General features: G+C 60.8%; 1 protein-coding gene across 2 annotated transcripts; it reads left to right on the forward strand.

Moving 5' to 3' along the window:
- The first annotated feature begins 254 nt into the window (after positions 1–254).
- On the forward strand, positions 255–23,884 carry CPZ (carboxypeptidase Z). 2 transcript variants are annotated; one of them, XM_045770870.2, is made up of 11 exons: positions 255–423; positions 6,061–6,093; positions 7,473–7,847; positions 10,129–10,338; positions 13,107–13,303; positions 13,896–14,057; positions 14,522–14,680; positions 18,109–18,244; positions 20,132–20,271; positions 23,036–23,135; positions 23,423–23,884. In XM_045770870.2, the coding sequence occupies exons 1-11, from the start codon at positions 336–338 to the stop codon at positions 23,788–23,790; spliced, it is 1,968 nt and encodes a 655-aa protein (XP_045626826.2). In that variant the 5' UTR covers positions 255–335; the 3' UTR covers positions 23,791–23,884. The 2 variants fall into 2 exon arrangements, with proteins under 2 accessions (XP_045626826.2, XP_045626825.2); XM_045770869.2 differs by having other exon boundaries at positions 256–423; positions 10,126–10,338.
- The last annotated feature ends 3,800 nt before the right edge of the window (positions 23,885–27,684 follow it).

A 27,684-nucleotide genomic window follows, 5' to 3' on the forward strand; every position in this document is an offset into this window, starting at 1 on the left:
GGTGGGTCCTGGCCCCCAGACCCGCCCAGTCCAGAAAAAGCGGTTTTTAGGCAGGATCAGCAGGGGGCTTAGAGGTCAGCTCCCAGGCCCTCAGGTGGGAGAAAGGGTAACCGACCCCTGGGGGGGGGGCGCCCGGCCCTGGGGGCGGGCCCTGGGCCGGAAGCGGGCTGCTCGACTCTGTCCCTCCCGCCGGCATCCCTCCGCGCAGAGTCTGCGCTGCGCTGTAACCCGACTCCGCGCTCGCGCTCCTGGGGGGCGGGAGCCCAGCGGCCTTCGCCCCGCGGCCCGAGTGCCACATCACTGCGCCGCCGCCCGCCCGCCTCCCGCCGCCCACCATGCTGCCCCCGCCGCCGCTGATGCTGCTCGCCGCGCTGGCCGCCGCCGCTTCCCGGCCCGGGTGCCCGCTCGCGCGGGGGCCCGCCGGTAAGACCCACCACCCCACCCCGGGAACTTTCCCACCACCCCGCCAGCGACCCCTGGCCCCGAGCACGACCGTCCCCCAGCGCGCACGCGCCCGTGACCTTGGACCTCATGGTCTGCTGGGAGGGGGCACTGGGTTCTCGGGGTACAGGGAGGCTGGGACCCCAGGGTGGAGTGCCGCAGGCAGCTGGGGCAGCAGAGGGGCACCGTGCCTGCCCTGAGGAGTCCTCCTCTGGTCAGGGCACAGCGGGTGGGGCGCCCTGCGGCTGGGGTCCCAGGGAGCAGGTGCCAAGACTTTGCCTTGGACAGGCCATCCAAGGTGTCTGTTCCTTCCAGGAAGGGGGCAGCCTGTGGGCGGCAGCAAACTCTTGACCCCTCCCTGCCACCTCCAGCCTCGATGTGGACAACAATATCTCCGGAAATGGGCTCTGAGGGCCTGGGAGGGGGCGCGGTCCCCTGGGAGGGAGCGTGGTGGCCTGGGGAGGGAGTGCATGTGCCTGGAGTGCTCTGGGACAGGGAGACCGGGGTGCTCCTGCCTGTGTGGTCTCACCTGAGAGTGTGGGGTGAGGGGTGGAGGCAGGAGCCCAGAGTCCTGGGCTCTGGCCCCTCCTGGAGCGGGCCTCAGTTTCCCCTCATATTCAGAGTGGGAGGTTCATCTAGTCCCCTGTCCTCGGGGTCCTTAGCAGCACCAGACATCTCTGTCCCCAGAGGGTGGGGGCCCCTTGGGCACAGGGTTCTGGGCATCTCTCAAGGGCCGGGGTTTGTGGATACCTGAGAATGTGCCGGCCCAGCCAAGTGCATGTACCCGGCGCAGAATGCCCCTCTCAAATGTGCCGATGCCAATGTTTCCTTCTCCCTCCCTCTCTGCCTGGGTTTTCACCCCCGCCTCAACTCCAGCCCCCGCCCTCACCTCTTTCCTCCTCCCCCTTGCTGCAGAAAGGCCCAAGCAGAGTGTGTGCATGTGTGTGTGCATGTGCACGCGTGTGCACAGGTGTGCAGGCAGGATGTAGATAGAACTTGCACTGTGTCGTGGATGGACCTTCCCCTGGAGCTGTGAGACCCCAGGAAATGTCTAGAATCATAGGCTTGCTGGGGACCATGGCCCCCTCCTCCAGGAAATCCTCCCTGACCTGTCCTTTTCCCAGGGAGAAGTGTAGCCCCCTCCCCTGGGTGCCTGCACAGACCACTCCTTCCTCACCTTGAGGAATGGGGGCGGGGGGAGCTCTGGCTGAGGCCCCGTGGTGGCACTGGTGACCGTTTCTAGAAGAAATCCTTCCTCTAGTCTGATCTTCACTCCTGACAGTGGACCATGTGCGGTCCCAGTCTGAGGAAGCAGAATGACTTTTCCAGACAGTAGGCTGGCACGGGCTGTGGACAGGGCAGTTTGCATTCAGGCTGCTCTATTTGAGGACTGTATCTGTGTCCCTCCTGTACCTGTCCTGGAGCCTCAGAGCAAGCCTGGACCCCTCCCTCCCCTCCCCTCTGCCCTTGTCCTTGCCTTATTCCAGGCCTCCACGGGGAGGTTGTGGGCTGAGGCAGTGTTCATGGTTCTAGGGGCCAGGCCAGTCTGGGTTCAGATCCTGCGTGCTCTTCTCCACTGTGTAGCCTTGGGCAGATGTCCCAACCTCTCTGGCCTCATTCAGGTTTCTCATCTGTTAGAGGAGTCCTTGGCCAGGAACCAACAACCTCTCCTCTGCTGAAGAGGGAGGGAGGGAGCCGGCCAGCCCCTTCAGCCTCGGTCCCTCGTTGAAGACGTGCTGACACCTTGTGGTCACATAGTGTAAGGGGCACGTGCGGGCTGCCAAGGAGCAGCAGCCCTTGGATGGGTGCCCTCTAAACCCAAGGATGCTGGCCCCATGCTAAGTTTACATTTTCTAGTGGTCACACGAAAGTGCTAATGAGACACAGGTGAAATTCACCTGAAGAACCAGTTTTACTTAAGCCAATATATTGTTTCAGCGTGAGGTCAATATACAAACTGTGAATCAGGTCTTTTACATTCTTTCTCTAGTCCTGGGTCTGAGATTAGGTGAGGACTTCCCACGTACAGCAGGTGGCGGTGTGGGCTCACTGCCCCGAGTGCTGGGGGAGGGGGGGTCACACTGCCCGGTGCAGCCTGAGCAGCCAACTCCTCTCTCGACCCCACCCCAGCCCTGAGCTCCCCGGAGGCGCACACTGGGGCTTGCCTCTTGTCCTGGGTGGAGTTGCGTCCCCCCACCAAGAAATGTTGGAGTCCTAATGCCCCGTACCTGTGGCTGTGACTTTCCTGGGAAGCGGGGCTTTGTAGATACAGTCGAAGCAAGAGGAAGTCACAGCGGCTCTGGGTGGGCCCTATATCCGATGACAGGTGTCCTTAGGAGAGGAACAAATTGGGACACAGACCCACCAGGGAGGACACGTGACGATGGGGTGCAGCCACAAGCCCGGGGTTGTCGGGAGCCCAGAGACTGGGAGAGGCGGGGAGGACCCTCCCTCAGATCCCGCGGGAGGGCCGGGCCTGCCAGCCCCTGATTTCCGGCTGCCGGCCCCCAGCCGCGCTGGACGTGCCGTGTCTGCTTACCAGCCCGTGGTGCGTTGTGAGAGCAGAGCCCCAGGAAGCACGTCCACCCAGCCATCTGGCTGGCTCCTGGCGGCCACGTCAGCAGGTGCCGTCCCCTCGTCCATCCCACAAGCATGGAGGTCATGATGGGCAGCCCCTCCTTCTGCCCATGTGACCCGAGCTACTGTCTGTGGAGCCCTTACTGGGCCCAGGTGTTACCTTATCGGCCCCCCTCCCCCACAACAATGGGCGCTATTGTCACCCCCTTGCGCAGAAGAGGAAACTGAGCCCCCAACTTCAGTTTCTTCATCTGCAGATCAAAGCCACTCAAAACCAGGAGGGATCCCTTCACATCCACTCAAATCCAGCCCCTGTGTGGCATCTGCTAGCTTTGTGGGGGCAGACGTGGGGGTCACTGGTCCACTCCTGGTTTCCTCGCTGTGTGTTTTCCTGAGGCCGCAGGGGTCCCGGGCCACGGAGAGTCCTTCTGCTTTGTGGACGTGCCAAAGTCTGAGCAAGTCTGCAGCTCGGCGCAGACACACGGCAGGTGCGCTCCGGGCACACGGACGCCGGTATAGGCAGAGAAGCCAGGGGCCCTGGGCCCGGCCGTCGATGAGGCTTGGGCTCCTGAACAGACCTCCGAGTCACGGCATCGGCCCCTGTGCGAGCTCGCACGGGCTGTGGCAGGGAGTCGACCGAGCGTGCATCCGGGGGTCGAGCAGTCCGTATAGGGCACAGGTGCTCATGCACAGGGCCCTGCATGGATCTGATGCTTTTACCCGTTCTCCTGGCGTGAACTCGGTGCCTTTAGCTGCAAAGACAGCCAGATAACAGCAGTGTTCCAGGCTGGGTCCTGGGTCAGTTTCCTATTCTTTTTCCCAAGTATTTTTTTTTTAAAGATTTTATTTATTTATTTGACAGAGACAGAGACAGCCAGCGAGAGAGAGAACACAAGCAGGGGGAGTGGGAGAGGAAGAAGCAGGCTCATAGCGGAGGAGCCTGATGTGGGGCTCGATCCCATAACGCCGGGATCACGCCCTGAGCCAAAGGCAGACGCTTAACCGCTGTGCCACCCAGGCGCCCCTCTTTTTCCCAAGTATTGTTTCAGCCTGTCATGTCTCTCATCCTGCAGGGGACAGTGGGCAAGGGGTTAGGGAACATGTTAGACCATAAAAACTTTGGAGTGTCGGGCAGAGTGCCCAGAAATGCCCTCGCCTGTGTCTGAGGGGAAGAGGTGGCTTTCCCTGCCTGGGGTCCTCGAGCCCTCTCGCCGCCAGTGAGCTCATCCCAGTGCACATCACCAGCCACCTGAGGTGGGCACAGGTGGGCACAGGTGGGCACAGGTGGGCACGCTGCAGCCCTCTGCTGCGTTAGAACCGGCAAAATTTAGGAAAATTATTTAGGATAATTATTCTCTTGTCTGTTGCTTTTCCCAAGTGGTGCCAGCCACCTAGGACAGCCCAGAACCTGTGGCCCGTTGTCGCAGGGGTGTTATAAAACAGTAACAGCAACGGAGCTATTATTTATGGACCTTCTATCCTGGACCACGTCCTGTGCCGGGCACTGAATGTGGGTCGTCCTGTAGAACCTTCGTGTTATTCCCACCACGTGATTATGGAAAACCCCACGTACAATGGGGAAACAGAGGCACAAAAGAGCAACTCCAGGGTCTCCCTGCCGTGACCACGGGCTGTCTAGGTCCAGTGCTGGGCATCCTCCCTGCCTGCCGCTGCCCCCTGGCTCGCACTGGGCTCCCTCACTGTATTATTCGGACGAGGAGAGAGAGCGAGTCCCCGGGCGGCAGGCGTGTTCCCGCAGAGCATCTGCGCACAGACAAGCGTTTGCCTGGATCCCTCATTCGCCAGTTTTGAGAGTGGAAACCAGGCGGCAAGGGGGTGCCTGTAGTCCCACCCCGTGAGGGCGCTGGGAGCTGGCCTGCAGCGGGGTCGGGGACTGTGATTGCCTGGTCCACAGAGGGCAAACCCTGTGCAGAGGGTCCTGAAAGGGGGAGCTGCCGGGCCAGCCCCGCAGGACCAGAGCCCACCTTCCAGCTGCTCCCGCCCTGGGGGCTCGTGTTTGTTCACTCAGGAAAGTTCTCATAGCGCCCAGATCTTATGGTGCATTGCTAGAGGGGCTCCCACCCTTCCCAGACTCGCGGGTCCGCCCCGGGTTTTGTGTGAGGTGACAGGATTAGAACACGGGCTTTGCCCTCTGTTTCAGCCTTCTTCGGCCCCCCACCCCCTTCCCCCCTGTTTCCCACTCTTTCTGCCACCCAGCCTGCCCTATCCTCCCGGGACTCCTGCCCGGGGGCCCAGGCTCTAAATCTCATGCTGATTTCCCTCCCTCAGAGGCAGCTCCTCCCTCTTGGAGCTCCCAGAGCACTTGGGGCCGTCTGAGCGGGAGCTCGGGAGCTCGTAGGGTGGGGTTATGATTAAGGCTGGTTTTACTGGCTTTCCCAGGGCTCTCACTGTCGGGTCTACCTGCCTGGGCCTCGAGGCGGGCCCTGGGAGCCCATGGTTGAAAGGATAGTTTTGCATGTGGGTCCTCCTCTCCCCAGTTCAGGAGACAGTGGAACGAAGCTCTTGCAGAGTGTTCTGGGGGGTTGGGGAAAGCCGGCGCCCATCGGACTCTGGGGGACTTGGAATAACGTGGGGTCAGAGTTACTGGTGGGGTGGGGCGAGAATGGCTCTTAGATATTCGGGAATTTTGCCGGAACTGGTTGTTCAACTGCTGGAATCTTGGAACGGGCCCCTGCGGGGTGTTTACCCATGGTGATTGGCAAAGGAGCCCGGGCGGCCCTGGAGGGACGCGTAACACCCACATCGACGCTCTGGCTGTCTTTCCTTAGGCAAGTCACGGCACCTCTCCGGGACCACGGCTCCTCTCCGGGACAGCGGCTCCTCCCCTGCGGAGCGGGGAGAAGGGCTCCATCATCACCGGAGGGCTGGGGTGCAGCCCCATGAGATGGAGCTCGCGGGGTGTTAGCACAGGGCCGGGCGCGTGGCCGGCTGCCCTCAGAAGCAGTGTTGTCCATGTGTGTTCTTGCGATGACAGGATCACCAGGGCCCACACCCCTAACAGCGCTGTCCTTTCTCTTCTAGGTGAATGCCATGGGCCGTGGGCTGCAGACAGTGGTACGATGCATGGACTTCTCTCATTTTCGCTTTGTAGGAGCGGTGCAGCCCCTCCACGCTGTCGAGGCCTTTAGAGAGCTAAACCCACAGTTCCCCAGGGGCTGACTAGTAACAAGGGCCAATACTCAAATCCAAGCCCCTTCTTAAACAGCTGGAAATTAGACAAAACAAAAGAGGAAGGACCCTCTCTCCGTGCAGCCAGGCTTCCCACCCCTGGCTCTGTCCCAGAAGTGCTCCTTGCAATCACCCCTGCTCCCCTCGCCCCCCCGGCTGGTTGGGGTCCGACGTGGCCGTACACAGCGTGTCTGCTTTTTATCTTGTGAGCTCCCTGAGTGTCGGGTCCGTGGGGCAGCTGCCAGGCAAACCCCTTTCCCTGTGTGGACCCCGACCTTCCCCCGGGGAACATGAGGAAGGGAAAGCTGACCTTGGGGCGCGGGCTTGAAGATCAGGCAGGCAGCTACTGCTTCTCAAGTCCGCTCCTGCCAGATTTGGGCGTCTGGTGTGTTCCAAGGGAAGGGACTGGACTTTTTTGAAAAATAGGGAATATTCTCAATGCAAAAGTCAATGACATATCTAAAATGTTTACAGCAGAGAAACGCTGAGCAGAAATCACCCCATCCTTTTAAACTTTGAAAAGTGGCAAAATCTTGTCACTTGTCCCATGAGCTGCCACATGTGGCAGGTGCACCTGAGGTCACAGGGAGGGGCAGCGTGGGGATGACCGCACACTCAACTCCGTGCTGGAGAGGGCTGCGGGGCTGGCAAGGGTCTCCAGCCACACTGGGCTGGAGAGAAAGGGGTTATGATCACATCAGAAAACGCCCAGTGACGGCAAAGTCCCTGTACCTGGGACACCCACCGGCGTGAGAGGCAGAGCTGGGTCAGGCTGGGCTGAGCCGTGGCCGTCTTCACTGGCCCTGTCTTCAACGCCCTGAGCCCGAGCTCACCACTCCGTGATCTCCACTTTCCTGGAGATCCGAGGCAGTCCAAGTTGGGTGCATCTTTGGGGACTCGTTTGCTTTGGGGCTGTGAGTCTGGGAGGGTCTGCACCTGCTTCTGCAAAACCCAGAGTCTGCTGGCTTCCTTCCTGTCCCCTAACGGGGCAGCCCCTGGGCGAGGCTGGCTTTCCCACACCCATTCTGCAGCAGTGGCAGTCGAGGCCCAGAGTGGCCGCCCTGGCTCCCTCACCAGGGAGGAGTGGAGCTTGTTAGTCTCAGGGGCCTTGTCTGGTCCTCCCTGCCAGACGGTGGCGGCCCATCCCTGTAGGCTCTGGCCCCGGGGGGCTCTGGGGCGGCAGGGCGGGCCCTTAGAGAGTGCCTGACGGGTGACTACGGGGGTCACGGAGGCAAGGAGTGACCCGGTGGTCCCCCTGCCCCCAGCCACGTGTGTGGACATGCAGCTCCAGACCTGCAGTGATGTGGCCTACAACCAGACCACCTTCCCCACCCTGCTGGAGCACCGGTCCCGGGAGGCGGTGGAGTCCAGCTCCGAGTACATCCTGCTGAGTGTCCTGCACCACCTCCTGGAAGGCCAGTGCAACCCCGACCTGCGGCTGCTGGGCTGCGCCGTGCTGGCCCCCCGCTGCGAGGGCGGCCGGGTGCGCAGGCCCTGCCGGCACGTGTGCGACGGGCTGCGGGAGGCCTGCCAGCCCGCCTTCGACGCCATCGACATGGCCTGGCCCTACTTCCTCGACTGCGGACGCTACTTTGCGAGCGTGGAGCAGGGCTGCTATGACCCGCTGGAGAAGCTGCGAGGTGCGTGGGGCCCGGGGCCGCACTGGTGCCCGGGTGTTGGGGGAGGACCACTGAGTCACCGTGGGCAAACATCCCCCCACAAGGAGGCCTCCGGGGCTGGTGCCTGGGCCAGCCGGGCATGTGGAAGAGCACGGCCGGCCCCGGGGGGCCTGAGTCCTCGCTGTGGCCCCTCCTGAGGACCTCAGTGCTCCGGCTGGGCCCCAGGGTCTGTGGGGAGGCTGCTTCCCTCACGAGGCCTGTAGGGTTGCCTGTGGTCGGCCAGAGAGATGGCGTGTAGGGTATTGGCAGAAGCCGGACTCCCCAGCGTGGGCTCAAGGAAGCAGCGGGAGGGGCTCCGCTTTGGTGTCTTGGGGGTGGAATGGGCAGCCCTGGGCGGTGGTGAGCCACTCGTCTCAGCAGGTGTGCAAAGAGGTCCTGGGGGCCGCCTGGCAGGGCGTTCCAGAGCAGGTAGGAAGGGCGGGTGTCCTGAGCGCCGGCCCTTCAGGACACAGCACAGTCCCGAGCAGCCCTGGCTGAAAGAATTTTCTGTGGTGGCGCAATATTCTCTCCCATGCTGTCCCAAACAGCAGCCACCGGTCACATGTGGCTGCTGAGTGCTTGGGATGTGTTCCCTGCTACCCAGGGTCTCAATTTTGATTTTATTTGATTTTAATGGCTGGAAGCTTCAGTGTAAAGGACCACGTGTGGCCAGCGTGGGCCGCCCTGGACAGGCAGGACCTCATCGTCCCCAGTGTGGCCCGCACTCGCGTCAGGACACTCGTGGCCAGGCTCACGTGATGTGGCGCTGGGTGCCACCCACACTGCCACTCACCACAACCCACGACAACCCCCCCAACTTCATAGAGGACAAAGTGGGGGCTCTAGGAAGGCAAACAGCAGCGGGGGGGGGCAGCGTCTGCCTGGCGGAGTCAGACCACGGATGGGTCTGTGCATTCAGCATACAGCCATTGGGTGCCTGCCGTGTACATGGCTCCATGCTGGGACCCTGAGATGGCAGGGAGGACACAGATGGAGATCTGGGACCCTGTCTGTGCCGGCCTCCCGGAGCTCAGGCTTCTCGTTTGGCCGCCTGCCGGACTGATCCCCAAGCTGGCTCTGGGCGGGGGACTGTGCCACCCACAGGCTTCTGTGCCGCAGGCAGCGCTCTGCCAGCAGATAGGAGCTGTGAGCCTGTGCAGACACAGGAGACCCGGCCGCGGCAGCACCGGGAAAGGGCAGGGGTGCAGAGGAAGAGAACCAGACATCCCTTGGGCCCAGCCCGCCTGCCCTGGGAAAGTCCATGGAGGTGGCCGGAGAGAGATTATTTTGGGCAATTCTGCCACCAAATTGCTGGTTCTGTCTGCTTTCTTCCTCCCTCAAAACCGTTTTGAGCAGAAAGAAAACCACAGGGCAAGTGAGAGGCTGAGGGAAAAGAATTAACTGTTAACCAGCCTGCAGGAGCTGGTCTTCGGTCCAGAGAGGGACAGGGAGGGGGGCAGGCACCTGTGTCCTGTCGGAGGGATGGAGCCCGGCCTGGAAGACCAGGGGCTTCTCCCAAGGAGACCTTTTAGAGTAGGCGTGGGGAAGCTTCCCTCCTTCTTCTCCCCTCCTCTCCCTCTACCCTCCCTCCCCTCCCTCCCTCCCCTCCCTTGCCCTCCTTATCCCTCCACTCTCCCTCCCCCTTCACGGTACCCTCGCTGTGTGTCATCATCGTGGCCATGGTAGGGTGGACTCCAAGGAGCCCTTCAGAGCAGTGGGTGCCGGACTGACGAGGCATTGAAGCCGTCTCCACTGCAAAGCAGTGTAGACAGAGCAGGTTAGGAACCTGCGTCAGCACCATGATTACAGCGAGGCGGCTGTGGAAAACAGTCGGGAGGCTGCCCCCCAAATAGCGGTTTTCTCTGGGTCGCGGGTTCTGTGGGTACGTCTGGGCCTTCATGCTGTCTGTTTTCCCGTCACTGTGTAATGCTCTTCGTCGTCGCGGCTTCGGCAACCGTGAAGCCGCGTGCACCTGCTGGGTGCATTACTAGCTGAGGGCATTAAGTAGCGTAAAGGGGGTTTTAATAAAAACAGAAGCAGGTTGACTGGGGAGCCACTCCAGGGGGACCCCAAGTTTCCGAGGGTGGCAGGGGAGGGGGTGTGAGGGTGCTGGGGGTGGCCAGGGTCCCAGGGGTTGTAAGGGAACCAGGTGGGGGCAGACCGAGCCGCCATCGGGGGCTGGCCATTGAGCAGCGACGCTGGTGGGTGAGTGCGACCGGGGGCAGCTGGAGGCCCCCCCAACACCCCCATTCTTCCCCAGAAGGCCTGGACGCGGAGGAGGCGCCGCCCTCAGGCCTGCCGCCGACCTTCATTCGCTTCGCGCACCACTCCTACGCCCAGATGGTGCGCGTGCTGAAGCGGACGGCGGCCCGCTGCCCCCACGTCGCCAAGACCTACAGCATCGGCCGGAGCTTCAATGGCAAGGAGCTGCTGGTCATCGAGTTCTCGGCCCGCCCTGGGCAGCACGAGCTGAGTAAGCTGACGCCGCAGACAGGGCCCCAGAGAGAGGTCTGGGTGTGGGCCAGCTCCCAGGAATGGGCTCCGGGCCTGCTGGGCTTGGGTGTGCAAGCCCGGGGCCGGGGTCCCCATCATGGGGGCAGACAGGGAGCGGGCAGGGTTTGTGTCCTGCTTGGTGCCCTGGGGCACGTGGCCACATCCCACAGGGCCTGCTGGGGCTCAACCGGGAGATGGGAGCTGGGGGCCCGTCCTGGGGAGCGTCACCGCACAAGTCTGGGGAAGAGAAGCGGGGGCTCTCCCGTGGCTGCAGGCATGTGGGCCCCTGTCCGTCCATGGAGAAGCACAACCGTGCTCTGCGCATTCTGTCGTTTCTGCAACCTCTCCCTGGCACGCTCAGACCCGGGCAGGCATGTGCTCGCTTGGTCTTGGCCACTTCACGCTGGCTCCTCGAGCGGCTTGGTGAACGTAATCTCACAGGACAATCTGAAGGAAGCACTTCCTCCATTACGAAAACCAAGCCCATTAAGCCTGGTGTGAGATGGGGCAGAGCTGCATGGAAAATGCTAGGCTTTCTTGTCTCTCCAGAGCTGTGCTGGTGCCGGAGGTCAGATTTCGCTGCAGGCCCCGGTTCACTGCCCTGCACAGTGAGGGTGCTGAACAGAACTCAGCGTGAACCTGCATCTCAGGGGCTGGGGGGGTGGCCAGGAGCTCAGGGGGCTGGCTAAGAATGCAAGAGATTCTAGAGAAGACTCAGCCCCTGGCTGGGTGGCCTGTGTCCTGTGTAGTGAGCTGAAGACCACCATGAACCCCTCCAGGGCACTGAGGGCATCCAGGCACGGGCCCCAGTTCTCGCCTCTGCCAGGAGCCCTTCCTTGGCCCCATCCCTCTGCTGGTCTATCCCCGTGACCATGCGAGGCACACGGGGTCAATCCAGAAGTCATTCTCATTCGACCCTTGGTTGTTTAATTACTGAAAAATATACCATCTGAGGTTAAGGGGCTCTGGCACCTTTGTTGGGTTGGCCACACTCAGCCCAATTTTCATCCTAGTGGTTTAGGTGTCAGGGATGTCATGAGCCCAAAGCCCTGTCTCCTGTTAAGGGTCAGAGGTCACCTGGCCCCACCCCAGCCTCCTTGGCCCACCCTGCCTTCTACCACTCCAGCCTGTGCGGTACTCTGGGATGAAGATAGGGTTCTTCCTATTTCAGATTGATGTGCAGCTTTGGAATGTGGTGAGGGGTGTCCCCTGGGAGAAGGCCAAGGAAAGTGACCATTGTGGGAAGCTTCAGGGTCATTTATACCCTCAGAATACAGGAGGGACATGGGTGTTTGCTTTCACAGCTGCAGTCCTTGGGCTGTGCACAGCTAGGGAAAGAGATGCCATTTTCCAGATGAGCAACGTGAGTCTCAGAGAAGAGAGTTGACTTCCCAAGGTCACACAGTTAGTAAGGCTGCCAGGCTCCTGGTCGACTCTTATTTTTTAACCACAATCCACTCATCCATCCAGCCATCCATCCAGTCATCCTTCTATCCAGATATCGAAACATCCATCTATCCATCCATCCATCCATCCATCCATCCATCCATCCATCCATCACCTATCCATCTTTATCTCTGTCCCTCCATCTATTCATCCTTCTATCCCTCCATTCATTCTTTCATCTTTACACTCATCCATCCTTCTATCCAAATATCCGGGCATCCACCTACCTATCCATCCATCCATTCTTCTATCCCTCCATCCATCCTTCCATCTTTCTATCCATCCTTCTATGCTTCCATCCATCCTTCCATCTTTTCACCCATCCATCTTCCTATCCAAATATCCAAACATCCATCCATCCATCCTTCCATCTTTCTATCCATCCTTCCATCCATCCTTCTATGCTTTCACCCATCCTTCCATCTTTTCACCCATCCATCCTTCTATCCAAATATCCAAACATCCATCTATCCATCCATCCATCCATCCATCCATCCATCCATCCATCCATCCATCCAGGCTTCCTTCCAGACTTCTATCTTTCTATCCATCCTTCTATCCAAATATCCAAACATCCTTCCTTCCTTCCTTCCTTCCTTCCTTCCTTCCTTCCTTCCATCTTTCTAGCCATCCTTCCATCCATCCTTCCATCTTTTCACCTATCCTCCTTCTATCCAAATATCCAAACATCCATCCATCCATCCATCCATCCATCCATCCATCCATCTATCCTTCCTTCCATCTTTCTATCCATCCTTCTATCCCTCCATCCATCCTTCCATCTTTCACCCATCCATCCTTCTATTCAAATATCCAAACATCCATGTATCCATCCATCCATCCTTCCTTCCATTCTTCTATTGAAATATCTAAATGTTTATTTACTTATCCACCTATTCATCTTTCCATCCTTTCATGCATTCATCCATTCTTCCATCTTCCTGCCTTCCAACCATCCATCCATCCATTTGAGGGCCTTCCCACCTAAGCACCAATGTGCACCTTAATTTACTACACAAATGTAGAAAGTGGCCATGAATAAAATTCACACAGAGCAATGATGACATTTATTGTTATTAATTAATATCCTTGATGTGTTTTGCTAATAATTGTGGCTAAACTTAAGAAATCAGCTCAGTAAGTCATGACTTTGATGAGACCTCATTAGTCACAGAGATGCTTGGGCCAAAACAAGTATGAACAGGTCCCAAAGCATCCAGCCTGCCTTGCCATGTGGGCCCTCAAGTCTCTGGGGACCCTAGGGTTTGAGACGACCCCTCAGGTCACTGTATCTCCCCCAAGTGGAGCCTGAGGTGAAGCTCATCGGCAACATCCATGGCAATGAGGTGGCAGGGCGGGAGATGCTCATCTACCTGGCCCAGTACCTGTGCTCCGAGTACCTGTTGGGCAGTCCCCGCATCCAGCGTCTGCTCAACACTACCCGCATTCACCTGCTGCCCTCCATGAACCCCGACGGGTACGAGGTGGCGGCTGCCGAGGTGAGTGCCCCCTACCCCGGATCCCGTGGGCTGCTAACTTCGACGCCCTCCCATCTGTTCATTCACTAGCAGTGACTGGGGGTCTGTGTGCACCCACCGTTCTGGGTGATGGGCATTCAGCAGGCATCACCGTCAGCAAGGTCCTACTGGGGGTGGGGGCAGACTGATAATTCCGTGGTGTGTGAAAACGAGGATGTGCTCTATAGAAAAATCTTCCAATGGGAAGACGGGGCAGGGGGACATCTCATGGTGGCTGGAGGGCTGGAAGCTCTCTGATGTGACTTTGAGCAGAGCCCCAGTGGAGGTGGGGAACAATCAGTGCACATAACTACTGGGGGGACTCAGGCAGGGGAACAGCCAGTGCAAGGCCCTGAGGTTGGAGGCTCAGCAAGGAGGCCAGACGGGAGGAGCCAGACAGATGGGAGAGAGGTCAAGGACAGCTTGGCTGGACATGCTCCCAAGTTCATCAAAGCCGGAGAGAAACGGCAGCCCTGGCCTCTGACTCAGCCCAGCCCAGCCCCGTGGCCTCCCTTGTGGAAGGAGTCAGGGTGCGGTGTGCTGACCCCTGGACGGGGGTGGCCTGTGTTTTCAGGGCGCCGGCTACAACGGGTGGACAAGCGGGAGGCAGAACGCACAGAACTTGGATCTGAACCGCAACTTCCCTGACCTGACGTCTGAGTACTACCGCCTGGCCGAGTCCCGCGGTGTGCGCAGTGACCACATCCCCATCCCACAGCACTACTGGTGGGGTAAGGTAGGAGCTGCCCCCGCCCACCCTGCACACGGGCACGCGTTCGAAGGGTCTCTGGTTATTACGGGGTCACGGGAGAGCCTGGCGGTTAGCAGCCTGAGCCTTTGAGTCTCTGCTTCCAGCCTGGGACATGGGGGTAATTCTTCAGTGGGCTGCTGGCATTCAGGGAACACGTGCGGAAAACACCCTGGGGCTGCAGGTGCTCAGCTCTCTGGGCAGGCTGCCTGGAGGAAGTGACGGCCCCAGGAGGTGGAAAAATGAGTTTCAGGCAGGGGTGTGGGCAGGTGGGAGAGCCTGGTGGCACCTGAAGGGAATCCTGAGGGCCCGGCAAGGGCCTTTGGGCAGGGCGGGGTGGGGCAGGCAGGGACGGCGGGGCCCCGGAGAGGCTGGAGGAGCCTGTGGGCACGGCTGGGGTAGCCAGTAGGGGCATGCCTGGTTCTGACGACCGCTGCATCTTTGCTGGGCAGGTGGCCCCGGAGACCAAGGCGATAATGAAATGGATGCGGACCGCCCCGTTTGTGCTCTCGGCCAGCCTCCATGGGGGAGACCTGGTGGTCTCCTACCCCTTTGACTTCTCCAAGCACCCCCAGGAAGAGAAGATGTTTTCTCCCACACCTGATGAGAAGGTGAGAGGGGCCGGGTCTGCTGTGCGTGCAGGGGAGGCTGCGGTGAGGTGCCCTCGGGGCTGGCCTGGCCTTTTCCCTGTTCTGAGCTCACTGAGACCCACACAGTCGCAGGAACAGTAGGAGTTTTGCAGGCTTAGCTCTAAAGGCCCTTCCTCCAGGAAGCCTTCCAGCCAGCTGGAAGCTGCCTGTCCTTCCTCTGGTCACACCCCAACTTCCGTCAGTGTCCCCAGCGGAGAGCCCTTCGGGTGCGAACTGTAGCCCAGCGCTCTCCCGACCTGGCCGCAGGGAGAGGGTGGGGTTCCAGGCAGTGCCGGCAGAGGGCAGTGCTGCAGCGTGCATGGCACCGGTCTGTCTCTTGGCTGCCACGCACCCCCCCCCCCCCCCGCACTGGTGGGCCTTGCCCTTTTGCTGAGGGTCCCCTGGGTCGGCTCCAGGAGCAGGGCTACAGCGGGATCAGAGGAGGAATTCTGGCCCTGGATTCCCTTGGGTCCGAAGAGGCCTTTCCCCTGTTCAGGCCTCAGTTTCCCTCACTGGTCAGGCCAGCAGGGGAGGAGACAATGTAATGATGGCCAGGACCCTCTCCACCCCCCTCTGCCCGATGGGGCTCCTCCCTGGCCCGCTCCTGGAGCTCATGCAGGCTGGTCTTCTGGGAGGTGGCAGTTGATCACTTTCTATTTTTTGGAGGTGAAGGGGGTGGTACTTCAGGGCCCACAGACAGATGTCCTGGGGGAGCTGCCCACACTGCCCCAGTGACCCTCTCCTGCCAAGGCCAGCCCCTGGGCTCCTTCCCATGTCCTCTGGGCACGACAAAGCTGGACGCTCTGGCCTTGGCTGGCCTGGGGTCTTGGAAAGGTCAGCGCTGTCTGCTCAGTCCCCCATCAGGCCTCCTGGTGGACTGGACGCAGTGGGGAGCCAGACCTGCCCTGTGCTTCAGGGCAGGGCAGGGACCGGGAGCTGGGGCTGCTTGGACAAGTGCCTGGAGCCCGGGTCCCTGCTCGTTCCCCTCTGTCAGCCACGCAGGTCAGTTCAGCCTCCCCCAGCTTCCCGACCCCACGCGCTGCGGGTCTGCGGGTCTGCGTCAGGCAGGACCAGCCCTTGCACTGAGGGTCCGCATCTGGTCTGGAAGGGGGAGCCAGAAGCGGGCAGGACCAGGATGGAGGGCTGCCGGGGGCCGGGGGCCTGCGGGGAGTGCGCACGTCTGTGTGTGCATGCCGCTCTGGAGGGTGGACCCCGGCCTGTCCTGGGCCTTCAGGAGGGCTTCCCTGAGGGGGCGGCTGTCTCAGCAGAGCCTGAAGGAGGAGGCAGTTTCCCACAGGCACCCAGCGGGGCCAGCAGATGGAGGGCCCGGCCTCTAGGACCTTAGGGAAGCCACCTCCTGCATCCCCTGGGCGGCTTGTCCCTGCGCCCCTTCCTCCTTGCCCTGCTTCGTCCGTTCACTCCCTCCCCCCCACACGCCCCTGCAGCTGGCACAGGCCTAGGATGTGCAGGGGTGCCAGGTTCCGTGCTCGGAGCCCAGCAAGTGTCCTGGGATGGGTGATGTCCCCTTAGGGTCTGCCCCTGACCCCGTGCTGTCATAGGGCGGGGCTGACAGTGGGGCAAGGCCCGTGAACCCTCGGTGGCAGGAGCCCTTGGTGCCAGGCCCAGCGTCTGAATCCAGAGGCAGATACATGAAGATGTCCCTGGGGCGGAAGTTCACCTCAACGAGTCCCGCCAGAGTCAGAAAAATAAGAGTCTTCCCCACCAGCCATCAATCACGGATCGATCGTGCTCAGGGCCACAGCCAGCAGTGGTCTCTGTGGAAACCAGGGTCCCAGGAGGGGGCTGGGGGGGAGCACAAGGAGGGGCTGGCCAGGGTGTCCCAAGTCGCCTCCCCCGAACTGCCGTGGTGCCCCGTATATGAGAGACAGCACCTCTTGGTGCCATTCCAGGCTGTCTGTCCCCCTACACCTGTCCCTTCTGCCAGAATCTTACTCCCAAGCCCGGCTCAAGCTCTGTCCTGCCCCTCAAACCCTCCCCAACCCAGCCCGCAGACCGCAAGAGGGAGCGACAGTGTCTGCAGGGTCCCAGGCAGGCTGTTCCTCCCCGCGGCCCCCGCCTGAGCTCCTGCACAGCACCCCCCCCATGCCAGTGCACACCTGCCCCTCCTAGCACCCTGTGGCACCCACCACCTCGCTCACTCACAGCCGGCCGGCCTCCTGACGGCCTTGCCCTGCACCTGCCCCCCAGGTCGGGCCTGTTCCCAGCGGGGCCTGCCGCTTGTGCGTCCCTGGGCTCTGGGGACTGATGACTTTACCTGCTCTCCCGAGGGCAGGCGGTGTGGGGCTGACTGATGGGTGACAGGAAGGAGAGCCAGGCGGGGTGGGTAGGGAGCCAGGGGAGGGCCAGAGAGGTGGGGACCCAGGCAGGTTTCTCAAGACAACCCCGTCTGCCAACCTCGGTGACTACAGGACGTGCGTGGCCTTGTATTTTGGGTTCTTGGTTTGTGTCTGAGGGATGGAGCTGAAACCGCACGGCCCCACCCTGGAGACACTGGACCCATCCTTCCCCAAACCCCGGGTCCTGGAGTCGCCGTGCCCCACCGGAGAGACCTCGCTCTGGCCTGACCCCACCTGCCCAGCCTCCCCCTTCTTGCAGCAGGGTCCCCTTGCCGGGACAGACTTCTCCCAGGGCCGTGGGGCTGTCACAAGCATAGTGCGCTGGGCCCCGTTATCCACGTGACCCCAGCTTGGGAGTTGCCACCCCAAGTTGTCCCTGTGCTGGGATGCAGGCATGGGAGGACCTACGCGCCCTGCCTGCTGTGGGGGCAGCATGGGGGGGGGGAGTGCTGCGCCGGGGCAGGGGCTGTGGACACACTCAGACGAGCTCGCCCCTAAGGCTCCCCCCAGGAGGGCAGGCCCCGCGTCCCGTGTCCTCCACGCAGCACAGTGGACACTGGACGTGTGTGGTGGCAGGTGGGGGCACCCTCAGGCACAGGTCGTTCCCGGGGAACGTGGGGCAATGGTTATCACAGAGGAGTCGGTGGTGAAGTCAGCGGTGAAGTCAGTGAAAATGAGGCCCACCCCAGCCTCCCGCCTCCCGAGGCCTGCCCTCTGTAGGAGGTGCCTGGGAAACTGCAAAGCTGACCTCGGGGAGCCCTGCCAGCATCCCTGTGGTGCACCCCCTTCTTGGGAGAAAGCCCACCCTCCCTAGCGAGGTGTGCAGGGGCTCCACAACGCGCCAGGTACCCACCGCAGGTGCCCCGAGCTCCGGCTCTCCCACCTCCGGGCCTTTGCACGTGCTGTACCATCTGTGTGGACGCCAGCCCCCCTCCTACCTGTGCTGCAGACCCCTCTTCACCCCATTGCCCCCAGCGCTGAGAGTGTCCTGCAGGGTGCCCCACTTTCTGGCCTTGGCCTCACGAGAAACCTGTCCCTTGGTCTCCTTTAAAGATGTTCAAGCTGCTGGCCAGGGCCTACGCTGATGTCCACCCCATGATGATGGACAGGTCAGAGAACAGGTGTGGCGGCAACTTCCTGAAGAGGGGCAGCATCATCAACGGGGCAGACTGGTACAGCTTCACCGGAGGTGCGGGTGGAGGGGGGGGGCGGGGAGGGGGGGGAGGGGTTGGGCAGGATGAGGGAGGGAGAGCTGAGGGAGGGAGGGTGTGGGGGGGAGGGGGAGGTTGGGAGGGGCTGGAAGGGGGGCGGCTGGCATCTCCTCTCAGCAGCTCTTTCTGGGACCTGGATTCTGGAACTTCTGGAGTGTGGGGGAGCAGCACAGGTGCACCAGGCCGTGTGGGTGTGGTCTGGCTTCGGTTCTGCTGCTGTCTTGAGGACGTTCCAGGGCACAGGTGTGGCAGAGTTATACTCCAGCCCCCCTGCTGCTTCTGCTGGGGACTTCGTGAGCGCTGATAGTGCGTGACCCCACCTGTGACCAATTCTCTTTGCCTCTTGGGGGCAGGAGGGGTGCTGGAGGGAATAAAGGACTCCAGTGAAACTTGAATTTCAGAAAAATAATGAAGCATTTTTAGTATGTATAAGTGTGTCCCAAATACTGCATGAGATATACTTACACTTAAACTTTCTTCATAGTTTTTCTGAAGTTCCACGTTAGCCTGTGTCCAGTTGGACATGACACAGAGCAAAGTGGGGTGCGTGGGACACTGTGCGCCCTGAAGGGCACCGGCTGGGCAGGGCCCATGTGCTCCTGCGCTCCGCCTGCCTCCCCTCCACCCCGGCACGACACTGCGTATTGGGGACATTTGGCAGATGAGGAAATTGGGCTCGGGCAAGAGAAAGGCCCATCGGCGTCCATGCCGCAGGTGGCAGAGCTGTGGGCGGGAGGATGATCCGCTCCTGTGCTGAAGCCAGTTCACACCCCTGCTCTGCAACCTCGCCCCTACTGCCCCAAGACGGCCACGGGGGGCCTTTCCCGGGGGCACAGGGCAGCTTCTCTCCCTCCCAGGGCCCGGGTGCATGGTTCCCTGATTTCAAGTCTTGAGCATGACCCATGTCCAGGGTCTGCAAGGGACCCTTGGGGGGGGGTCTGAGCCCGGGAGAGGCAGCCGGGCTTGTCGCCCCAGGGACACAGAGCCAGGGAAAGCACGGGGCCAGTGTCCAAGGACAGAGGGGCCGTGTGGATTGGAGCATGGCTGCCCTGTGGGCTGTGAAGGTCAAGTTGGTAGCAGTGGCTGCTGACTTCCGAAGGGCAGGGGCTGCCCCGTCTGGGCAGGAGGCCTGCCCTGGAGACCGGGTGTAGCTTCTACTGGACAAGAAACTCTGGAAGCAGATGGGGCAGAGGGCAGGAGTGGATGGGTGGCCATCAGCCCGATTTTCTGGAGGCCCCGCTCTGCCACTTGATTGGCTGGTTGTCCGGTCTTGCGAAACCTCTGTTTTCCCTGGAAGCAGGGGCTGGAGGACCTTCCTTCCCGGCTGTTCTTGGGACTGGCTAGGTACATGGACACTGTGGTCACTGGAGTCCAGGCCAGGAGGCGGCCAGAGGCTTGGCCGCCAGTGGCGCATGTGTCTCTGATGGAAATTGGCTCACTCCTTACCCACCGAGGGGCACACAGGACAGAGTGTAAGCAGAAGCACTTGGGTGCCAGACGCCTGTGTTCAAAGTGCAGCTCCGCCCCTTCCCTGTGGGACCTGGGTCAGAACCGCCAGCGCCCCGCGCCTCGGTCTGCTCACCCGTAAAGTGGGGATAAGGGCAGCAGCCACTCGCGGCTGCCCCGCTGGGGGGCGGATGTCGAGCGCAGGCACGTGGGTGTGGAGCGCGTGGATGTCGGTCGACCAGGCGGATGTCGAGCGCGGGCGGGGGGGGCGTGGATGTCGAGCGCGCGGATGTCTAGCGTGGGGGGGCGTGGATGTCGAGCGTGCGGATGTCGAGCGCGGCGGGGGGGGGGGGGGGGCGTGGATGTCGAGCGCGCGGATGTCGAGCGCGCGCGCTCAGGCCGCCCCCACCGTGCCGCAGGCATGTCCGACTTCAACTACCTGCACAGCAACTGCTTCGAGATCACGGTGGAGCTGGGCTGCGTCAAGTTCCCACCGGAGGAGGCCCTCTACACGCTCTGGCAGCACAACAAGGAGCCGCTCCTGAACTTCGTGGAGATGGTGAGCCCCCGCGGCTTTGCTCCGCCAGCCGGGCCGGCGCTGGGGGGACCCGGTGCGCAGCTGCCCCTCACTTGTTTATTCGCCAGCCGTCCATCCGTTCACTGGCCACCTGCTGTCGGCCAGCCCTGGGGGCGCTTGGGACCTCAGGGGGCATGCGTTGGGGTCCCCAGGACAGCCAGGCTCTCACGGCCTAAAGGGTACCACCGAACAAGGAGGATGCAGGGACCAAGGCGGCCCAGGGATGGCACCTGACCCGCCTCGGAGGCCATGGGGGCTTCCTGGGGGAGGTGACACAAGGGCTACATCGGAAGAAGTAGGGAAACCGGGCAATGGAAGAGCTCAGGCAGAGGGCATGGGAGGCTCCCCATGCCACAGTGAGGAGTGTGGACACGGCAATCGACTGGGCACTGGGCTGGGGGGAGGCCTCAGCATGATGCTCTGGGCGGCAGGGCCTGGAGCATGTCTGCCCCTCGGGCTCAGAGGTCAGGGCACTGGCTGCTGGGGGAGGGGTGGGGCAGCCAGACAGGGTAACTGCGTTCCTGGGGCCACGGTCACCCAGAAATAGGTGGTGCTGCTGAGCAGAAGCCACTGAGAACGGTCTAGAACAGTCCTCGTGGTCCCCGGGGGTGGACCCCAGCAGCGTGGTGACCGCGTGCCAGTCGTTCCTGCTAGTGTGACTCACAGCTGAGGGGCGTGGTGGGGGTCTGAGGGTGGTAACCCCAAGGGGCGGGCACGCAGGCGGTGAGGCAGAACCTCGCATGGCTCACAGATGCCTCCTGAGTGTTTTCAAGACTCCGGTGACTCACACGTTGGCTCCATGTCCCCGTGAGAAGCAGGGCCTGCGGGAGACACGGGATTGCCCGGAGGGGACAACGAGGGGTTGTACGTGCGTAGCACGTTACGGCCGGCACCCCCACCTACGGGGTGAATCCTGACACCAGTCCTGGGCGTTAGGAGGGGCTGCCCCACTTTGTGGGTGGAGGGACAGGTACCAGGGAAGGACCGTGCTGGCCTGGGGCTGCTGGGTCACGCGTGGGCTCCCGGGCCTGGCTCTCGGCCACCATGAGAAAACCAGAGGAGGAGACAGAGGGTCACACAGCAACAGGGCCTATCCAGCATTGCCCAGCGACTGCCCAGAGCTCACACTCCGATCTGCCTGCCCCAAACCGCAGTTCTGTCAATGAATCCTTTCCAGAAAGATCAGGAACCTTTCTCCAGGCAAGAACCAAGCAGGGCCTCCTGGATCAGCAGCCACTGCCGTCTGCCCGGAGAAAAGCTGGACGTTATCAGTGTTGTTGGGGCTTCTAGTTGTTGGGTGCACCTGCGACCTCTCGCTGCACAGGGCCCGTCATCATGCAGTAATGGGTCTGGGCCAGACCCCTCGCTCATTTCATTTTACGGCCGTCTGGTGAAAATTAGTTTTAAGGAGCCTTAAATGGGGCTGGGATTGCTCTGTGAATATTGTATGTGAGGTCTTGGGGTATAAAGATTTAATAGTGAGTGAGGAAGGGTGGCAGGCGGGTTGCGCAGCCAGGCGTGGCTGGCCCCTGAGGATGATGCCCTGGGAAGGCCGCGCTGGGGCTTCTGATAAGGATCGAGTCTGTCACGGCCCATGGAGGCCTTCTTCACGGTGATGCTGACCAGGCCTTGGGTGGGTGTCTGCCTCTCCCTGGTTGGGAGGGGAGGGGCGTGCGCACCATGTCTCCTTCCCTGCCAGAGAGCGTACGTCCCTGGGTCTGCAGGAAGGTGACTCCTCAGCCCAAAAGCAAGGGCAGAACAAAGTTTAGCCCGCGCAAGCTGACATGAAATGAGACCCTACTACGTGTCTGGTCTCTCCCCTAGGTTGGGGAGAAGAGGGCAGATGGTGACATTACAGCGAGATCAGGGCTGGGAGTGTGGAAGCCCAGCACTGGGGACCCTGGAGGAGGCCCCCGATGTGGCTGGTCATCAAGGAGGGCTTCCTGGAGGAAGAGGAGTGTGGGGCAGAGGAATTGGCTGGTTCTGAGCAGAGGAGGGGCAGGAGGGGTGGGGCGGCACTGCAGGTGTGGGAGGCAGCCCCGTGGGAGAGAACAGTCTCTCTGCACTGTCTCCCCTCCCACCCAGTCACGTTGGCCTCATTTGACATGACCTGCGGGCCCCAAGTTGTTTGCAGTCCAATAGACAAGGGCAGGTTAGCTTATTTATTGTCGACATTTTTAGGAGAAGGAGTGTGAACAAGGCCAGGCAGTTCTGCGCCGGGCTCTGCTCGGCACGTGCAGCTTCCTCGTCTGAAGGCATCCGCTCGGAGCGTGCCGCGTCTAGACCTGTCCATACTGAGGGTGGGCAGGTCCCGTGTCCCGGCTCTGCCACGGGCCTTCGTGTGTGTTGATGCCCACTCTCCAGCAACACCTGCGCCCATTTTACAGATGGGAGACGGTGCCGAGAAGCAGTATAGCTTGTTCAAGACCAGAGAGTGGCTGGCGCCTCGGCTGGGACTGACACGAGGGTCCAGACCCTGGGCCCGTGTCCTCCTGGGGCCCACGCGCAGGGAGAAGCGGCCGCACCGACCCGCTCTACATATGAAGGGGAGCTGAGATGAGCTCCAGGCTTTCTGCTCAGCACCCCCGGCCCAGGAGAGGTGGTCAGGTGGACCCTCGAGTAGAACTGCAGGGTCACGCGCAAGCCCAGAGGGGGGCTCCGAGGACAGAGGGGCGCGAGCTGGCTGGGCTGGGCACCGGGTCCTCTAGAGACGCCACACCCTCGCCCTCACTGTCCGTCTCCTCAGGTGCACCGCGGCATCAAAGGTGTGGTGATGGACAAATTTGGCAAGCCGGTCAAGAACGCCCGGATTTTGGTCAAGGGCATCCGACATGACATCACCACAGGTGAGCGCCTTCCTGGTTCCTGCATCGCGGTGGCTGGTCCCGCAAGCGGTCACACGGCCTGGCGCCCGGAGAGGCCACTCCATTCATCCTGCATGGGCTTTGAGGGATGAATAGGAGTTTGGCCGGGGAAGCGGGTGGGAAGGGTGCTCCAGGCCAGTGCGGAAGCAGGTGAATATCCGGGGTCTGCTTGCCCTGCAGGATGATGCCCCTCGGACCCCCAAGTCTCCGCACCGCGAGCGCGGTGTGAGCCCAGGTCTGAGAATTGCTTGTGCTCTGGTTGTTCGCAGCCCCGGATGGTGACTACTGGAGACTGCTGCCTCCGGGGTCCCACATTGTCATAGCTCAGGCCCCCGGCTACTCCAAGGTCATCAAGAAGGTCACCATCCCCGCTCGGATGAGGAGGGCCGGCCGAGTGGACTTCATTCTCCAGCCTCTGGGCGCCGGACCGAAGAAGTTCCTCCTTGGGCCCCGGAGAAGAGGGTCTGGGCTCCAAGACCCACCAGGAGGCGCCAGCCCATATGGGGAGCCTGAGGAGCTGGGCCAGGAGCCCCTCGAGGGACGGAGGCAGCCGTCTGCGGGCGGGAGCAAGCCGTGGTGGTGGTCCTACTTCACGTCCCTGAGCCATCACAAGCCACGCTGGCTGCTCAGGTATTAGCCCCCCCCCCCCCCGCCCCGAGGCTCCAGGCGCTTGGTTTTGTCTCTGAAGACCCCTGTAAAGCTGTTTCTGTTTTATTAAAGTCATTTTATTCACTGTCGGCCGTGGTGAGAGTTTCTGGGCCTGAGGCACGCTGGTCTCACCCACCCGGATGGCCCCGGGGGCAGGTGCCCCTGCTGTCCCACGGGCAGCCAGGAGTGGGGCTGGGCCCTGAGGCCTCGAAGCACGAGGGGCCTGCTACCTTATAGATGGGGACACTGAGGCCCATGGGGAGGTGACACATGAGGACGGTGGTGCAGGGCCTACCAGGGGCAAAGACTCTGGGATGCAAAGGAAAAAGGTCAGGAGAGCCTGGCTGGGGGGATGGGGGGGTGCAGCAGGTGACCTCAAGGGCAGGAGAGCTGGCGAGAGCTGCAAGACCGTAGCATCACCCGCAGGTCACACCTCCAGGCTCCCGGGCTTTGATGGGGCCCTGACTCCAGCAGGAAGCATCTCCCTTGGCTCTTTTCTCATCCTTATGATGCCACAAAAGCAGGTCCAGAGACCCACCCCCAGGCCCCTAACTCCCCACAGCACCCCTCCTGCTGCACCTGTCTCTAGTCAGGCAGGTCTGTAGGTCCCAGCATCTCTCCGGCAGGGAGGCAAGCGGCCTAAGAACTCTGGCAAAGAGGGTGTGCTAGTCAGCTAGGGCTGCGTAACAAAGTGCCACAGGCTGGGGGCTCGAGCCACGGGAATTTGTTGTCTCACAGTCCTGGAGGCTGGATGCCCAAGGTCAAGGTGTGGACGGGGTGGTGCCCTCTGAGCCGCGAGGGAAGGATATGTGCCAGGCCTGTGTCCTTGGCTCATAGACAGTCAGCTTCTCCCTGCGTCCTCTGCCGTCTTCTGTTTATGCCTGTCTGCCTTTCTATCCCGATTTCCCACTTATAAGGGCATGAGGCATATTGGATTGGAGCTACCCCAACGCCTCATCTTAGTTTGATCACTTCTAGGAAGACCCCTATTTCCACATCCAGTCAGGTTCACAGATACCGGAGGCGAGGAATTCAACCTATACCTTCTGGGGGAACGCAATCCAACCATAGAAGGATCGTCTGCAATGTGGCAGCTTCCTGGCTGCTCCTGGCTGTGCCATGGGGCCCCCCACCTGGAGGGGGATCCCTGTGAGCAGTGCCGCCTTGACCCCAGCTGAACAGCCCCGTGACCCCCACCGGCACATCAGCACGGTTTGATGGCTGCCCCTGGCCCGTGCCATCTCAGAGGGCTTCAGGGGCAAGCCAAGAGAAGCAGGTGCGCCCCAGCACCAGGGGTGGGGTTCCCCCGGAGCGGGGCGCGGGTGTCCTCACGCCCTCAGTCTATCCGGGACGCGGGGGCTCACAGAACCAGCACGTGCATAGCATCCCCTTCTGGAGTGTTTGTCAGACATCCTTCCGGGTTCTCTGCCCTACCCTCACCATCGTCCAGTGGTTCTGAAGGTCATCATTTATTTGGCTCCACTATGTACCAGGCGCTGTGCAGACATCTGTGTGGAGCAGCCTCTTCTTTCCACTTTACTGCTGTGGGTGCGGCCCAGAGAGCTTCCCCGGGACCTTGGAGCGTGTTGCTGGCAGCTCAGGCCCTCCAGCAGGACACTGGTGTGAGGCTCCTGCTATCCACAGCTGTCTGGAGAAGAGCCTGTCGGAGGGGGCGTGAGGGCCAAGAGCTCAGCGGGGCTTCCTGGACATTCCAGGAGCTGAGCCTGGGTCCCGGGGAGGGGGTGGGGGTGCGGATGCCAGGACGTGGGGAGAGATGGCATGAGAGGCATGGGCGTGGCTGTGGGTGGTGGACCATGGCAGTGGGAGGGTCAGGTGGGGACAGGATGGGCTCCCTATTTCTGGCCGGCAGTAGACCCTTTTGGTGGCTCCTATGATCTTTTCTTTTGCTAGAACTTAAGACAAAGCCCCCACATGGAGGAGGCTAAAAGCAGGGGTCCACCCGCTGTGCTCACTGTGAGACGGAAGCGGATATCAGAGCAGTGGGGACCTCGGGATTCAGTGAGGGGCAGGAGCCCCCCAGGGCCAGCCTGAAGCCCTGGCTTCGGGAGCCGGTTTAGCTCTCCTCCAGGGCCCGGCTCTCCGCATGGTGGTGAGAGGGGTTTCCAACGGGAGCGTGTGTGCTCCGGGGCGTTGCTGCTGGCCGGCATCATTGCAAAAGAGCTGGCAGTTGAATCTGGAGGTAGGGAAAGGGAAGGTGGCCCAGCATCGCTCTCAGACGCCGCCAAGGGGAACAGGAGGGTGAAGAGCAATGCAAGCCGCAGCAGAAGTGAGGCAAAGGCAAAAAAAATCTCACAGTAAGGAAAACAGAATGAATGCAAAAAAACATGGAAGAAATAAAATGCAGACCACCAGAGAGGTGCATGAGCTGAACCCTCCGCTAAGGAAGCAGAGATCACTGATCTGAATTACAAAACAAAACAAAACAAAAACAAAAACAAAAAAGCAAAAACAAAAAAACGGTGTGAACTTCAAGGATGATGCTTGAAAGCACGTGATACGGGACGTGCAGAGAAGCCAAGAGATGCAGACACCGGGACGACGGGGCTTCATCGCAGTACAGGAGGTGGGACTGGGGATCAAACACAGTAAATGGGAGAGAGAGACGTTGGAGGATCAAACAACTGATGACTAAGGTAAAATATAAATCTGCATTATGCGCTAACCAGCTTAGCAGCTAACGATGGAAAGCCAAGTCATTTAAAAATACAAGCCAAGTTCCAGTAGGAGCTGCGATGTGTCGCTTTCGGAATCAGACCAGCCCAGGGGCTCCGTCAGCCAGCCGGGCTTTAGAGAAACAGAGTCACGGAACCAGCAAACTCTGTTTCAGGAACGTGTACGAGGCATGGCTTACTCCAATGGGCAGTGCACCTTCTTCCCAGGACCCACTGAGCATTGATAAAAACTGATAATGTGCTTCCCCTCAAAGAACACCTTAAGGAAAATTTAAAAGGTGGGGATAGTCTCTGGCCACAGCCTAGACAAATTAGAAATAAGGAAAATTGGACAGCTCCCACCTGCCTCCCCTAAAAAACCCCTTTACCATCTGGATTTGCTGCATGGCAGAGAACCAACACAGGGTGGATTGACATGATGGAAGTTAGTTTCCAGGACGGGAGTCTGGGCTAGGGGTGGCCAGACAGCAGGGCGTTTTATGAGACCCCAGGCTCCATCCACTTGCTGCTCCACCATCCTGGGGTGAGGCTCCCCCTCGATGCCCCCATCACTTCTGCTCACATCTCATTGGCCAGAACTCAGTCACATGGGCAAGCCTGCCTCAAAGAATGCTGGGAGTTGTAGTTTTTTCTTGGATGGGAGGGTGCTCCATAAAATGGGGGGTCCGTAAGTTACCATAGCACAAGGGGAGGATGGATTTTGGAAGACAGTGAGACTCTGCATGACATTGCTGGAGTGGAAAGGACAGGGACTGTGGGGAGAATCTACTCAGGGAGAGGAGACGAGGACAGCTCCTCCGTGGCACATGGTGGCTGGTGCCCAGGAGCAGGTGCACCGCCACTGATGGGGGAGCAGAGAACCGAGGACCTGACTCATCATCTTCTAAAGATGTTTTACTTATTTATTTGTCAGGGAGAGAGAGAGAGAGAGAGAGAGAGAGAGAGAGCAAGTGCACAAGCAGGGGGAACGGCAGAGGGAGAAGCAGGCTCCCTGCTGAGCAAGGAACCTGATGCAGGACTCGATCCCAGGACCGTGGGATCATGACCTGAGCTGAAGGTAGATGCTTAACCGACTGAGCCACTCAGGCGTCCCTGACCCATCACCTTTTAAGAATTCCACAAGATAAGAAGAGGAGAATGTTAGAGACAAAACATGAAATTCCATAAATAGAAAGCAAACACACCAAAAC

This window comes from Ursus americanus, chromosome 8, assembly GCF_024610735.1.
Source record: "Ursus americanus isolate L20-20 chromosome 8, mUrsAme1.1.p, whole genome shotgun sequence".
NCBI lineage: Eukaryota > Metazoa > Chordata > Mammalia > Carnivora > Ursidae > Ursus > Ursus americanus.